Source organism: Nilaparvata lugens, chromosome 2, assembly GCF_014356525.2.
Source record: "Nilaparvata lugens isolate BPH chromosome 2, ASM1435652v1, whole genome shotgun sequence".
In the NCBI taxonomy this organism is placed as follows: domain Eukaryota; kingdom Metazoa; phylum Arthropoda; class Insecta; order Hemiptera; family Delphacidae; genus Nilaparvata; species Nilaparvata lugens.
The window spans coordinates 23,311,562-23,328,129 of record NC_052505.1 but is presented as its reverse complement, the minus strand read 5'-3'; the positions used below and the strand labels follow the sequence as shown (position 1 = coordinate 23,328,129).

The 16,568-nt window shown below is 32.4% G+C and overlaps 1 protein-coding gene across 2 annotated transcripts in view; it reads right to left on the bottom strand.

The window, feature by feature from the left end:
- The window catches only part of LOC111049684 (cartilage oligomeric matrix protein), a 58,735-nt gene that overhangs the window by 13,442 nt on the left and 28,725 nt on the right, over positions 1-16,568 (bottom strand). Inside the window, exons 13-20 of one of the 2 annotated variants that reach the window (XR_005570436.1) lie at positions 13,968-14,072; positions 13,181-13,288; positions 11,542-11,707; positions 10,521-10,698; positions 9,222-9,397; positions 7,638-7,743; positions 6,920-7,040; positions 6,503-6,590 (exon numbers count right to left, since the gene is read on the bottom strand). Coding sequence is in view for 1 of the 2 variants with exons in the window: in XM_022335819.2 (XP_022191511.2) it covers positions 2,662-2,749; positions 3,081-3,202; positions 7,638-7,743; positions 9,222-9,397; positions 10,521-10,698; positions 11,542-11,707; positions 13,181-13,288; positions 13,968-14,072 (1,049 nt within the window). In the remaining variant the exon portion in view is untranslated. Of the gene's footprint in view, positions 1-2,661; positions 2,750-3,080; positions 3,203-6,502; positions 6,591-6,919; positions 7,041-7,637; positions 7,744-9,221; positions 9,398-10,520; positions 10,699-11,541; positions 11,708-13,180; positions 13,289-13,967; positions 14,073-16,568 lie in introns of both variants that reach the window. The other variant, XM_022335819.2, reaches the window with a different exon arrangement.

The window sequence follows — 16,568 nt, the reverse complement described above, 5'->3', positions numbered from 1 at the left end:
TGAGTTTTTCTAATAGCAAGGGGTTCTCTAATGCAAGTTTTGTTGACATTTCTCCTGAAATAATTTTTCTACATACTTCATCAACTTCATCAAAACAGTGTTGGATATCAGGAAACTGCTCTCTAGCAATGTTCATTAGAGCTGCTACTGTTAGTGTAAATGCTCGAAGACATCTGTCATAAGCATGCCCATTCATCATATGACTTACTGTAGCTTTTCCATACACTGTGCCACAGAGATCTTCTAGACCACTTCCTTCCATAATCTTCCCAATAGCTCCCATATAAGACATCAGTAAATGAAATCCTCCCAAACGGACAACAGTTTTCGATATTCTACTCTGTCTTTATCAGAGGCACCTACTATATCCATAGCTTTTAAGAAAAGAGGCTGATCAAATGTAACAATACAGGTTTGATTTTGTTTCTTACTTTGGTCAGCTGCAAAAAGCAATGCTGTGTAGATGGTTGACATATTGCTGGGATCCAAATTAATAAATGGTACTGCCATAATGTATGTTGTTTGACATTCTGCTGAGTTTGTCATTAGGTTGGTCATAAATCCACTCCACCCAGGCTGTGAGTGTACATGAGAAAGCCATACGAAGTTGAGGGGATGCAAATATTCTGAAGGTAAACATGACACACTTCCAACTTCTTTCAGTTTATCCAAGTCTTCAATGATCATGTTAGACAGACCAGCATTTCTTCACAGCATTTTAGCACAGGTCTTCAATGTCTTCAATGATCATGTTAGACAGACCAGCATTTCTTCACAGCATTTTAGCACAGGTCTCCCAAGTCTTCAATGATCATGTTAGACAGACCAGCATTTCTTCACAGCATTTTATTCACAGAAAAATTACGAAAAATCTACCACGTGCTTCACAACGAAAAATTACGAAAAATCTACCACGTGCTTCACTACGAAAAGTCTACCACGCACGTCCGAACTTGGCAAACTTCCCTCTGAAACTGACATGAGGGATGAGAATGCCACTCATACGAGAATGCAAAGAACGAGTTTCTTTTCTTTATTTAGCAACAAAAACAATATTGAGAGGAGCAACGTTAGCGCCGCACCCCTACTGCCCGGCCCAGCCATAATAATAGATGTCATCTATTTCTATGGGCCCAGCTCACCACTGTATTGTCAAAATGTAGCATACAAAATACTTAGTCTTTTGTATATAATATAGTTATATGTTATATAGTTATGCTATGAGCCTCACTCTGCATTTGTATCTTCAAAAATATCCATATTATGCATTCTATACAACATCTAGTCACAATGGTTCTCTTAAAATCTAACAATATAATTTTATGAACTTAAAGCCACAAAAACAAGCTACTTTTCTATTGAACATAAAAACTATTCTATCAATCTGAACTATGAGTATTGAAGAATAAAATATAACTGAGAATCTCTCGTTTTTCAAATAGACGCATGGCTTGTGCGAGCTTGATGTGAGGGGACCGCGTAGCTCGTAGCGTAAAAGTGTAGCGCGTTGCTATTTCCCCCTCCCAGAGCGACATTTCCGATTTTTTGTAAGCAAGATTTATATCGTTGGATTGAGAAAGAATAGATCTTAAACTTTCATTCAAAGTTTTTTTCGATAAAATTGCTTACAAATAAGTAAATTGGGAAACAAAAATGAGTCTAGTTGAAAAAAGTTCATTTTTTTAGATGTTTTTGTTTATATCAGGATAACTATCATTTTTATCGTGAAAAAGCATAGACCCATTATTGTAGACCATTATATTAGCAACCTTTCTAAAAAAAATTCAACTCTATTCGATGATTGGTTACTGAGATATCGAGCTTCTAGTAAACATCGACATTTTAACTTAAAAAGGGGGTGGGGGGGAAGCAAGAGGGGTAGGGTCGGGGACTTTTGTAGGGGAACTTCTCTTATACTAATGTAACATTGGGCAAAGTTTCAGCTTTTCACTAATTAGTTCCGACAAATGCCTATTTTTTGCCTTCATTGACTGGACTATGAACATATACTTACCAAATTTGAACGTTTTTGGTCCGGTAGATTTTTAGTTATGCGAGTGAGTGAGTGAGTGAGTGAGTGAGTGAGTCAGTCAGTCAGTCAGTCAGTGAGTGAGTGCCATTTCGCTTTTATATATATAGATATTCTAATGTTGCATTCAATCTTCATTGTAATTAATAAGTTTTCATAATATGTGAAATTTGTTGCATAATTGGCTGTTGTACTGTAATTTATTGTAGATTCGTGTATGAACCAGAATGTATTGTAACTTACTTGAATAAATAAATTCAAATTCTAAATTCTAAAATCACTCCCTGGTAGTTCGGAATCCATAAAAAAATGTAGGTCTCCCATTAAAATTGGTACCATTAACCACGTACAAGCTTTGGACTTATGTGGACATGAGGACATCATATTCAGCTCAAATTTCAGATGTTCAACTTGTAAAGAATTTACTTTTTTATCACATAGGTAGGCAACTTTCTTTTTAATATTTGCTGAATGTAAGCTGTTTCTTGAATTCAATTGATTTGAATAGTTTATTCAGATAACTCAACCAGGCTTGGATATTTGATAATGTATAGGTAAAGTTTTGTTATATTATGATATTAATATGACACATTTTGTATTTTAAAAATCGGAAGATTGTGTGTGTGACTTACCTGAAAACAAAGCCGACATAATCGTCATCAATTTCAGTATCCACAAAGAAAGTTCCTTCGAAGTCAACGCCGCCAAACGAATGATAACCTGAAAAGTTGAAAACTGCATTAAAACTAATTCAATGATAACTATATGTTCATTCTGATATCAATGACCAAATTCAACCGTCAAATCCGCTAGATAAAGGAGTTCAACTCAAAATCCTCACTCTTTTCAAAGAAATTAATTTTTTCATACTAGAGATGATATTTTCTATTACCAAATTATTGTGGCTTACAACAGTATGTGAAATCAAAACACAATATCACTATAAATATTTCATTCTTCGATGGAACTTCAGTATAAACTTTAGTATAAAAGGTATAATCAAATTTAACTAAACAAATCTGTTAGATCTGTGTTATAAGATAATACTCACCAACTGCCAATCCGGGATCACTGTTTAGAGTTTGGACAATTTCTGCTCCTTTGTTGTAAATTTCCCAATTGGGATCATTCTGAGAATCACCCTCGGGGTCTAGAGCAACAGTTTGATAGGTTCTGTAAATTTGGACAAAACAAAATATATGTTATAATTTTGAAATTCGTAATCAAAATGTAGACTATTTTCTCATCTTGAGTTTTATGATTTTTTTTAGACACTTGCTGAAATTGAATTGGTTCTGCATCGAATAAGTTGGTGGAATTAATTGGAGAGAATCAACCACTTCTCAATTGAGTAAGTGTACATTTTGATTTACAATTCTCATTCTTAGATCACTTTGAATCACCATACGGTATCATATAATATTGTCAAAGCCCGATTCTTATCATTTTTTTGTCTTGTAGGCTACTATATTCCAAGTGCGTCATCGTTCAATATAATTATTTATAACTTTGATGGAATTCTTTTGAAGAGTACTAAACAATATTGTGCTTTAGCTAAACATTGATATCTTTGTCATTGTTCATCTCATTTTAATTTGATGATGATACTGTACAAGTTTTGTTTGAGAATAATAGCCTCATAATTCATATAGATACAGTACTGGTCTTTTAGCTATGATGATAATAATCAAGGAGCATTCATTTGAACCCACAAATTATCAAAATATTTTCAATGCACTTCAATTTGTAGAGAAAATGTAAGGATGTAATTTACCTGAAATCTGTAGAGAATATTTTCGAATTATTAGGACAATTATCGAGATTGTTTGGCACTTTGTCCAAGTCATAGTCATCCTGGCAGACGTCTCCCACTCCGTTTCCTTCAAACAAATGGTTTCAATTATTCAGTGCTCAGTATTATATAGGAATAAAATGGGATAAGTACTCTTTTAGTACTTATTATTTTATTCTTTACCTTTATTCTTAATCACCTTTATTTTTATTCACCTTTAATTCTTAATTTTTAAGAAATAATAATTTTTTATTCTTAATTGCACCTGAGGATGAGATAAATCTCCCGAAATGCATAGTGTTTTTATTGATTTTGTAATTTTAAACAATTTTTTGTTTTTTTTTTTAGAAGAATTTGAACGTGATTTCTAGAAAAAGTTACTTATTCCATTTCATTCATATTTATTAAAGTATCCCTTGATATTCATAAAAGTATCATATTTATATAATAGTATTTCAATCTACATGTATTCCTGCATTCAAACAACGATTTTATAACTCAGGAATAATAATTTTATTATTTTATGTTGGACTACTTATACATTTATAAGTATATAAATTTAACCATACGGGGTGGGTGAAAAGTCCGAGAACGGCTTAATATCTCATACACAAAGGTAATTTGATGTTGGGTGTGATTGGGGATCCTATTCGAATTGAAAAAACTACTTTACTATCACTTTAAAAATCTGGTCCGCCATATTGAATGCAACTTTATTTTTCAAATGGGAAGGTGGTCATGCGATACATGATTTCGATACGGATTTTCAAGAAAAAAAGAATGGCGAAAACCGTATATCGATATCTCAAACCGTTTTGAAGATATACATATTATAAACCATCAACTTATGTATTTCATTTCTGATTTGCATGGTATTAATTAATAATGTGAATATCTTCTAAACGGTTTGAGATATCGATGTGCAGTTTTTGCAATATTCATTTTGTCTTGAAATTCTGTATTGAAATCATGTCGTATGACAACCTTCCTATTTAAAAAAATAAAGTTGCGGACCAGATTTTTAAAGTCATAGTAAAGTAGTATTTTCAATTCGAGTAGGATCCCCAATCACAACCACCATCAAATTATCTTTGTGTATGAGATATTAAGCCGTTCTCAGATTTTTTTCTCTCCTTTCTGCTTTGAATAATATTGATTATAAATGTGAATATCTTCGAAATGGTTCGAGATATCGATGTGCGGTTTTCGCCATTCATTTCTTCTTGAAATTCCGTATCGAAATCATTTATCGCATGACCACCTTCTCATTTAAAAAATGAAGTTGAATTCAATATGGCGGATCCAAGATGGCGGACAAGATTTTTAAAGTCATAGTAAAGTAGTATTTTCAATTTGAGAAGGATCCCCAATCACACCCACCGTCAAATTATCTTTGTGTATGAGATATTAAGCCGTTTTCGGACTTTTCACCCACTCTGTATAAATTTTACTATATAAATTTAACAATTTATATGATTCGAATAAGTCTAAATAGAAAGTCAATCTTTAGAGAATTGTAAAGTCCTTGAGATGATATTTAGAGAGATAACTTAGATGAATAATGTTACCATCGCGATCTTCCTGTGAGGGATTGTAGCCTAGGGGACAGTTATCCTCCCTGTTAGGAATGCCGTCGTTGTCAATATCATTGTCGCACTCATCTCCCCTCCCATCACCGTCGGTGTCCAACTGGTTGCTGTTGGCTACTTTTGGACAGTTATCGGTGCTGTCCTGGATACCGTCTCTGAAAACATAAATTAATTAAAGTCTATTATTTTCGAAAACCTCTAGAATCAAACTCTGTACTTTATTCATTCTTCAATACAATCATAATAATTATATAGTTAACTACCGTAGAGTAGGGTTACTTTGTGCCTGCAGGTGTTACTTTGTGACAACGTGTTTTCATTAACGTTTGTATATCTGGTGCCAAAACCGGTATATAATTATTATGACTGGGAGAGAGCAGCAGGCTTGGCAAAAATGTGGTCCTTTCCCAAATTCTAAAAACAGATACAGGTACATTCTTCACTGAATTGCAAAAATGTTGTGAGGTCAAAAATTCAGGGGTCTGTCTAATAGAACATGTAAGAATTATTTATTCAAGTTTAAAACTGAAATGAAACGTGATAAAATGAATGAAACATAAAACTGAATGAGACTGAAAGAATTTAATTGATTTCATTCATTTGAACTTGAAGAATAAAACTTCAAAGATTTTAATTCATGATGTTATAATACAGATATAAGTGAATATGAGATTCGTGTATGAACCAGAATGTATTGTAACTTACTTGAATAAATAAATTCAAATTCTAAATTCTAAAATCACTCCCTGGTAGTTCGGAATCCATAAAAAAATGTAGGTCTCCCATTAAATTGGTACCATTAACCACGTACAAGCTTTGGACTTATGTGGACATGAGGACATCATATTCAGCTCAAATTTCAGATGTTCAACTTGTAAAGAATTACTTTTTTATCACATAGGTAGGCAACTTTCTTTTTAATATTTGCTGAATGTAAGCTGTTTCTTGAATTCAATTGATTTGAATAGTTTATTCAGATAACTCAACCAGGCTTGGATATTTGATAATGTATAGGTAAAGTTTTGTTATATTATGATATTAATATGACACATTTTGTATTTTAAAAATCGGAAGATTGTGTGTGTGACTTACCTGAAAACAAAGCCGACATAATCGTCATCAATTTCAGTATCCACAAAGAAAGTTCCTTCGAAGTCAACGCCGCCAAACGAATGATAACCTGAAAAGTTGAAAACTGCATTAAAACTAATTCAATGATAACTATATGTTCATTCTGATATCAATGACCAAATTCAACCGTCAAATCCGCTAGATAAAGGAGTTCAACTCAAAATCCTCACTCTTTTCAAAGAAATTAATTTTTTCATACTAGAGATGATATTTTCTATTACCAAATTATTGTGGCTTACAACAGTATGTGAAATCAAAACACAATATCACTATAAATATTCATTCTTCGATGGAACTTCAGTATAAACTTAGTATAAAAGGTATAATCAAATTTAACTAAACAAATCTGTTAGATCTGTGTTATAAGATAATACTCACCAACTGCCAATCCGGGATCACTGTTTAGAGTTTGGACAATTTCTGCTCCTTTGTTGTAAATTTCCCAATTGGGATCATTCTGAGAATCACCTCGGGGTCTAGAGCAACAGTTTGATAGGTTCTGTAAATTTGGACAAAACAAAATATATGTTATAATTTTGAAATTCGTAATCAAAATGTAGACTATTTTCTCATCTTGAGTTTTATGATTTTTTTAGACACTTGCTGAAATTGAATTGGTTCTGCATCGAATAAGTTGGGGAATTAATTGGAGAGAATCAACCACTTCTCAATTGAGTAAGTGTACATTTTGATTTACAATTCTCATTCTTAGATCACTTTGAATCACCATACGGTATCATATAATATTGTCAAAGCCCGATTCTTATCATTTTTTTGTCTTGTAGGCTACTATATTCCAAGTGCGTCATCGTTCAATATAATTATTTATAACTTTGATGGAATTCTTTTGAAGAGTACTAAACAATATTGTGCTTTAGCTAAACATGATATCTTTGTCATTGTTCATCTCATTTTAATTTGATGATGATACTGTACAAGTTTTGTTTGAGAATAATAGCCTCATAATTCATATAGATACAGTACTGGTCTTTAGCTATGATGATAATAATCAAGGAGCATTCATTTGAACCCACAAATTATCAAAATATTTTCAATGCACTTCAATTTGTAGAGAAAATGTAAGGATGTAATTTACCTGAAATCTGTAGAGAATATTTTCGAATTATTAGGACAATTATCGAGATTGTTTGGCACTTTGTCCAAGTCATAGTCATCCTGGCAGACGTCTCCCACTCCGTTTCCTTCAAACAATGGTTTCAATTATTCAGTGCTCAGTATTATATAGGAATAAAATGGGATAAGTACTCTTTTAGTACTTATTATTTTATTCTTTACCTTTATTCTTAATCACCTTTATTTTTATTCACCTTTAATTCTTAATTTTTAAGAAATAATAATTTTTATTCTTAATTGCACCTGAGGATGAGATAAATCTCCCGAAATGCATAGTGTTTTTATTGATTTTGTAATTTTAAACAATTTTTTGTTTTTTTTTTTAGAAGAATTTGAACGTGATTTCTAGAAAAAGTTACTTATTCCATTTCATTCATATTTATTAAAGTATCCCTGATATTCATAAAAGTATCATATTTATATAATAGTATTTCAATCTACATGTATTCCTGCATTCAAACAACGATTTTATAACTCAGGAATAATAATTTTATTATTTTATGTTGGACTACTTATACATTTATAAGTATATAAATTTAACCATACGGGGTGGGTGAAAAGTCCGAGAACGGCTTAATATCTCATACACAAAGGTAATTTGATGTTGGGTGTGATTGGGGATCCTATTCGAATTGAAAAAACTACTTTACTATCACTTTAAAAATCTGGTCCGCCATATTGAATGCAACTTTATTTTTCAAATGGGAAGGTGGTCATGCGATACATGATTTCGATACGGATTTTCAAGAAAAAAAGAATGGCGAAAACCGTATATCGATATCTCAAACCGTTTTGAAGATATACATATTATAAACCATCAACTTATGTATTTCATTTCTGATTTGCATGGTATTAATTAATAATGTGAATATCTTCTAAACGGTTTGAGATATCGATGTGCAGTTTTTGCAATATTCATTTTGTCTTGAAATTCTGTATTGAAATCATGTCGTATGACAACCTTCCTATTTAAAAAAATAAAGTTGCGGACCAGATTTTTAAAGTCATAGTAAAGTAGTATTTTCAATTCGAGTAGGATCCCCAATCACAACCACCATCAAATTATCTTTGTGTATGAGATATTAAGCCGTTCTCAGATTTTTTTCTCTCCTTTCTGCTTTGAATAATATTGATTATAAATGTGAATATCTTCGAAATGGTTCGAGATATCGATGTGCGGTTTTCGCCATTCATTTCTTCTTGAAATTCCGTATCGAAATCATTTATCGCATGACCACCTTCTCATTTAAAAAAATGAAGTTGAATTCAATATGGCGGATCCAAGATGGCGGACAAGATTTTTAAAGTCATAGTAAAGTAGTATTTTCAATTTGAGAAGGATCCCCAATCACACCCACCGTCAAATTATCTTTGTGTATGAGATATTAAGCCGTTTTCGGACTTTTCACCCACTCTGTATAAATTTTACTATATAAATTTAACAATTTATATGATTCGAATAAGTCTAAATAGAAAGTCAATCTTTAGAGAATTGTAAAGTCCTTGAGATGATATTTAGAGAGATAACTTAGATGAATAATGTTACCATCGCGATCTTCCTGTGAGGGATTGTAGCCTAGGGGACAGTTATCCTCCCTGTTAGGAATGCCGTCGTTGTCAATATCATTGTCGCACTCATCTCCCCTCCCATCACCGTCGGTGTCCAACTGGTTGCTGTTGGCTACTTTTGGACAGTTATCGGTGCTGTCCTGGATACCGTCTCTGAAAACATAAATTAATTAAAGTCTATTATTTTCGAAAACCTCTAGAATCAAACTCTGTACTTATTCATTCTTCAATACAATCATAATAATTATATAGTTAACTACCGTAGAGTAGGGTTACTTTGTGCCTGCAGGTGTTACTTTGTGACAACGTGTTTTCATTAACGTTTGTATATCTGGTGCCAAAACCGGTATATAATTATTATGACTGGGAGAGAGCAGCAGGCTTGGCAAAAATGTGGTCCTTTCCCAAATTCTAAAAACAGATACAGGTACATTCTTCACTGAATTGCAAAAATGTTGTGAGGTCAAAAATTCAGGGGTCTGTCTAATAGAACATGTAAGAATTATTTATTCAAGTTTAAAACTGAAATGAAACGTGATAAAATGAATGAAACATAAAACTGAATGAGACTGAAAGAATTTAATTGATTTCATTCATTTGAACTTGAAGAATAAAACTTCAAAGATTTTAATTCATGATGTTATAATACAGATATAAGTGAATATGAGATTTATGTATGATTAAGGTTTAAGTCATATATAATACAATAAATAATTATACAATAATAATTATATAAATATACAATACATAATTATACAATAAATAAACAAATAAGTTACTATAAATGAAAGTTTCATCATTATTCTTCTCCAGCCTCTACTTTGTTGAACATTCACGAAAGTTCTTTTAAAAAATGTATTATTATATATGAAATTGAACTCTAGCTCAGGTAGTAATGCTAATTTCATGTCAATCCCCCAATAATGGGAGAATAATTTTCCCCAAACTCAGACGCATAGTCTTACTGGGGGAATTCCACTCAATCAATATGTTCTTTGTACTGTTTCATGTAAAAGTGTAATTCTTATTTTGTCAAAGATCAGATAAATGTACATGTATTGTTTCGCCAAGTGTAAATAGAGGAAATGAATTGAAAAATAAAAATCTATTTTATTACTCTCGACATCTAGTTCATTGACAGTCATGATTAGTTGCAACCTTTCCTATTTTATCTTTTCATGTTTTTTTTAAAGTGCGAAATGAATAGAATATTGATTCACTGATTATTTTCATGAATTACAATTATCTGTAATTTCATAGGTATTATTATGTGTACCTGTCGCGATCGATGTCGCTGTCGCAGGCATCTCCGGTGAGGTCATTGTCGCTGTCGACCTGGGTCGGGTTGGGAACCCGTGGACAGTTGTCACACACGTCACCCAGTCCGTCGTTGTCCTGATCCCTCTGGTCCGCGTTCGCGATCTTCGGACAGTTGTCGTTGTGGTTCGGAATGCCTAGGCAAGTCAATTCACTAGGTCATCATCTAAAGTTAATTATTGACATAATATAGATCATTTCCTATTACAGCCTCAACATTTCCAAAGTTAACTCGAAATTTTCCAATTTTTAATCAATCAAACATTTATTTCAATATTATTATTTTGTATTATTGTATTTATCAGAGAAGCGATTGGCTATCGATATACTTAAGAATAGTAAGATAAGTTGAGGCCTGGCTACACAGAGAGTTATATGCGATCCTATATCCAGGTTTCTATATTTATTTCAAGATCGCATATCTGAGATATCTCTGTGTGGCCGGGCCCTTGAGATACTTGCGTCTGCTACACCCGTTGAATGGGTGACTTGAAGAATTGACTCATCTAAATAACATGAGTTTGAAAATCGCTTCTTAGTGGTTGGGAACCAACCTTGAAAGTAGGTCCACTCATCTATCATCATCATCATCTATCTCATTACCCGCACAAAAAGCCTGAATCCCATGTGGGCATCACCATCAGCAAGAAATTTATTTATTGGAAGAGCAACTATTAAATAAAGAAGGGGTTATTTACGGTAATTTTGAGAGATATTAGCTAACAAATCGCAAAAGTTTAATTCAGAAAACTCGATTAAGTTTTTTTCTGCTATTCAAGATGCTTGAGTTTGAAGAACTCCACATTTAAGTGATGGAATTCCAATAGTTGTTTTTACAGGCTTTAAACGTTTTTTGTAATAATTTTTGTTGAAAACTTTCAAAGAGATTCCTCATTCTTATCTTAACGGCTCCTCCATCTTTGGATCCTGACTAATGAGTTTGAGTAGTATCACATTCTTTCCCTGAGATGAAACATTACCATCATTGTCCATGTCACTGTCGCACGCATCTCCCAGTCCATCCTTGTCGACATCGGCCTGGTCCAGGTTGGGAACCATGGGGCAATTGTCACAGGCGTCTCCCATTCTGTCCGCGTCTCTGTCCGTGTCCAGTTGGTCCGGGTTGTGCACTAATGGACAGTTGTCCTGTAATTGAACAAGATAAATCACAGAATACACAATTAAATTAATATAACGATATTCAGCTTTGTTACAGTTTACTTTTTAATCTTTACAAAATATTAATATGGGCAACTTTTGATACAGATAATTTGATCAAGTAATATAACTATTTCAAATAAAATTAAATAATGTCTTGTTTTTTATTATTTATCAATTCATACAATAAGTACATCATTGAAATGATAGGGAGAGGAAAAATAAGGTAACCTTGTGCTATTCCTCTCCCAAATTTAGATAAGGTTACACATTATCCGAAATAGGTTAATTCTTGTAGTTCTACTTTGATAGTTGAATTTTACAAATTATTAATGAACTAATAAAGTAGCTCAATACGTTTTCTTATTCTTATTGGTTAGTTCTGTTTTATTTATATATGAGTCACTTCTCAAGTTGACAAGTATGAAGTTATGAAGAATCTCCTCATACATGCTATCAAATCATGCAATTTTGTGTAAGGCTGTAATTTATGCCCATGCATTCGATGCATCCCATGTATTAGGACTTTGATACGCAAACATGTTGTGTGTCTGATCATATACCTCTATCTCATACAAATTGATGCCCCATCTTAGTATGTACATTGTCTTTTTTTCCATTAGGGCTACTGTTGAATATCAAAAGCAATTATAATGGCATCGTTGCCGAAACATGTTGTGAGTAAACAATTTTAGAAAGGGTACTTAGATTTCTATTTTTATTCAAAGTCTAAACATATTTATAAACTCGTACACGTGTCTCGTTTATCGAGACAATGTTTTGTGTTATTGCATTACATGGAACAATTCTACTAAAACTCTGAAAGAAGTGCTGAAATTCACGTATCAAATTGAGCAAATCAACTACCCACTAACTTTCAATCACTCATTACTACGTCATAAAAAATTGGCTATTAATAAACGTGTCTCGGTGATAGAGACAATGTTTTGTGCTATATCATTACATTGAACAATTCTACAACTGTGAAAGAAGTGCTGAATTTTACTTTTCAAATTGGGCAAATCAACGACCCACTAACTTTTAATAAATTATTACAGCACTACATATAGAATCGGGTTACAAATAAACTCTTCCACCCGATTGCACAAAAGTCTGTTGATTAAATGCCACGAGAACCAATCAGAGAAGTCTTCTTTTCAGAAAACCTTCTCTGTTTGCAATCATGGTTCTCGTGAAATTCAATCATGATAAAAAGTTAACAGGCTTTTGTTCTTCCGGGCCTTAGGTTACTAAAAAGATAACAAAATAATGATAAATGGTTATACTTATTGAAGTATAACAAACTTAGTGCTATAATTTACACTTCTACTTCCACTGTAGCATGATGATATTCTGGTTGACGGTGTTAAGATAAAGTTAGTTTGAATCTATAATAAATCTGTATTATTAAATTGTAATTGTGGAATTATGAGTAAATTCAGAATAACATTGATTACTTACAGGACTGTTCAAGATGCCATCGTTGTCAGCGTCGGCGTCGCAGACGTCTCCCTCCCCGTCGCCGTCTGCGTCCTCTTGTCCCGAATTCGGTATGTTCACACAGTTATCCTTCAATTCAAAACAAATTTGTTGCATTGAGAAAATACATGGTGCCCATAATAACAAGAACTTTCAAGAAACTCATAAACAAAAGTGGGTAGCTAGAAAATAATATTATATTCATTATAATGAATTTAGTTCTTTATAGCCTTCGAATATGAATAAAATTGGAATTTTTAATTCAAGAAACATCAATGACAGCTATCTTTCTCAAAAATTGCTTTCTTTAGATGGCTTCCTCCGCATTGAATAGATTCTTGAAATTTGTATTAGAGATTCTCCACTGATCGCTTTTTCTACATTGGGCTTTCTCATGAAGCTATATCAAATCGAAAGAGTTCACAACTTGACCAATAACTATGGTTGAATGAAAAGAGATCATTTGGATGAAATCCATAATATCCCAGTTGAGATGTTGCAGCGATAAGTGAGGCACATTCTACACAGATTGCAATAATCCATGAGGAAGTCACGTTTTAATAATTATTATAGAAATACAAAAAAAATTGAGATAATTCAGAAAATTAAAATCTGAAATGAAATTATATAGGTGACCACAGTCGCAAAATTTGAAGTAGAAATATGTAGTGTTAGCGTTGGAGTTCATAATAGGTCTGCATTAAGAAATAATGGAATAGTAGTGTTCATTATTGAATATAATAGTGAAAATGTACATAGTTGATGTTACCTTCTTGCAATGAGCATCTGAGCACCTGAGTTGATGGTCGGGCCAGCCATCGAGGTCCCTGTCCGACCCACAAACCTGGCCATCTCCTGCATACCCAACTTTACACTAAACAACACAAACATCTACCATAACTCCCACATTTTATAAGTCAAGTTATAGGCTACAAATAATTACTTGAATCATTTATTAAATTTCGCATTGTATCGTAGGCCTACTGCATTACAGCAGTCTAGCAGAATCGATTGAGGATTTAGTAATTCTTTTATAGTATTTTCAAAAAGGATAGAATAGTGGATTTTTATTGTATTGGCCAATAGATTATTATTGGATTTTCATTTATTGATCTAAAGCCAGATTAACTCTAAAGCCATCTAGTCTGAAGACTAATGAGCAAAATTTTTCTATCTTAGCATACTACTTGAAAAATTAAACAGTGAATTTCTCATTAGAATCTCGTATGTATACTTATTGGCTGCAAGTGGAAATGAATGTGCAAATAACCGTGCTCGCGTGTTAGAACTCATTACCTACGCAAAAAGCCTCACACGCTTCTGTTGGTATCATCCTCAGAAAAATTAGATTGCTTGCCATTTCTGGAAGTCACTGAACTATTCACTTATTCACATCCAAACAGAGGCCGCTGTTTATTCCGGTAACCAGACCGATGTGTCTAGGACACTTTCTATCAACTCTAAAAGAGAAGACTGGAGATTCTGCCTAGAAGGTCATTGAAATACAATAGCCAAGGTCCTCCCGGATAGTACCCAGCCGCTTTTTATTTTGGGCACATGCTCATGAGCCCAATTTATCTGTTTCAAATGTTATCATTTCCTATCAATTCGTTTCTCTTTCTTTCTGGGAATAAAGAATTTCAATTTTCAGTCTTCTATTTTATGCTTCTCGTTACGTTCTCGAATTATCATTTTCTCAGTCAGATTCATTTCAAAATGAAAATCTACTTACTGCATTGTCAAAATTGGTATTGGTATGCCCTCTATTGGTAAGAAATGCCAGAGTATTGCCTCTTACCTCTTCCCTTAGTTTTCATTTTATTTTTCCCAGCACAATTTATATTTTTTGTACTGAACTAATATATATTAATGTTCTTAAGAATAATAAACTATTTGCATTGTGTAGGAACATTTTCAAAACTAAGCAGTTAGAATTTGCATTGTATTCTTATGAAATTCGCCAGAAAATATTAATGGTGGTAGCCTAGCATACCGTGATGTACGTTATTAGAATTCTCTTACAAAAATAACTTTTCAATGTACGGTAACTTATGAAAACAATGATTGGTGAAATAAGTTGATACATTTTGAAATGAACACTTGAAAAGAATTGAAACACTTCATTTTATTATTCTAATTTCACATTATCAAACATTGAAAATACTCAAACACAATAATAATTGAAATACAATAGTTGTATTACAGCCTAATGTTAATAGGTCATTACAAGTTTTTATTAATCAAGACTAGTGATCAAATTAATATTCAGACTATCCACTAACTAATATTACTTATCATGGTAAATTGTTAATCTTGTTAGTGCAGCTTGTATCACATATGGTAGATGATAATCAAAGTTAAAAACTCCTAATTTTTCTCCATTTTGCGTCCATTCTTCGTCATTTTTGTTATCTTCATTGCTTTCTTTTCTTCCTCCTTCCTTGGCTGAGCCGTATTTTACAGGATTGGCCAACGGAACGCTTACGTTCACTGAAAGGAAGAAAAGAAAGAAATTAGATGAAAATTTTATTTTATTATTGATTCTTCATTTTAGTGAGAAGTGGAATTCATGAAATGAAGTGAAATTGAAAAAAGTTTATTCCTTCTGTTCATTCGTGGAGTGATACAAGCAGATTAAGTTAATCTTAAATTAATTTTTTTGAGAAATAAATAATTTCATGTCTCTGTTAGTAATAGAAATTTGAACGAGTATTACTTCCATGTTAGTGATGAGTAGAGTTTAACATTAATAATGCTTTATCGAACATATACAAAAATATAGTTTTCTGCATGATTTAGTGATAGGCCTTCTAGGAAAGTGAGAAATGAGTCGATAGCATCCAAGAATTAATATAGCTAATTAGCAGAAAGTTAATAAGATCATGAAGCATTTAAAGTAAGAGTTATTTGGTAAGAGATTTCTGGAATCTTAGGAAAGTTTTCAAAATTTAGCTCCAAAATTGCACTGTAAAATTCATGATTATATAATTATTAGAGATAAAGGAATCATTTAGCAATGATATTGCCATGATAAACACACTATATAATAGAAGAAAATTATGAAATACGAGATCGATTGCAATAGAAATTATTTTAAATTCATACCAAATGAAATGTGAATTTATCATTGTATTTTTATATATTAAGCTCTATATACTGAGATGAATAAGGCAATATTTAATGGAGAATATTTGTGGACTGGCATTGGAAATTGATATAAAGAATAGATAAATTTGATCCTCCAATTTAAAAAAACAACTATTTTTCATTTTTAGGAATTATAGGTACAAATATTTTGAAAGATCAAATTGCCTTATCATCATGAGTGATGTTGACGATCATTAATTTTATTAGAATTATTCGTATAATC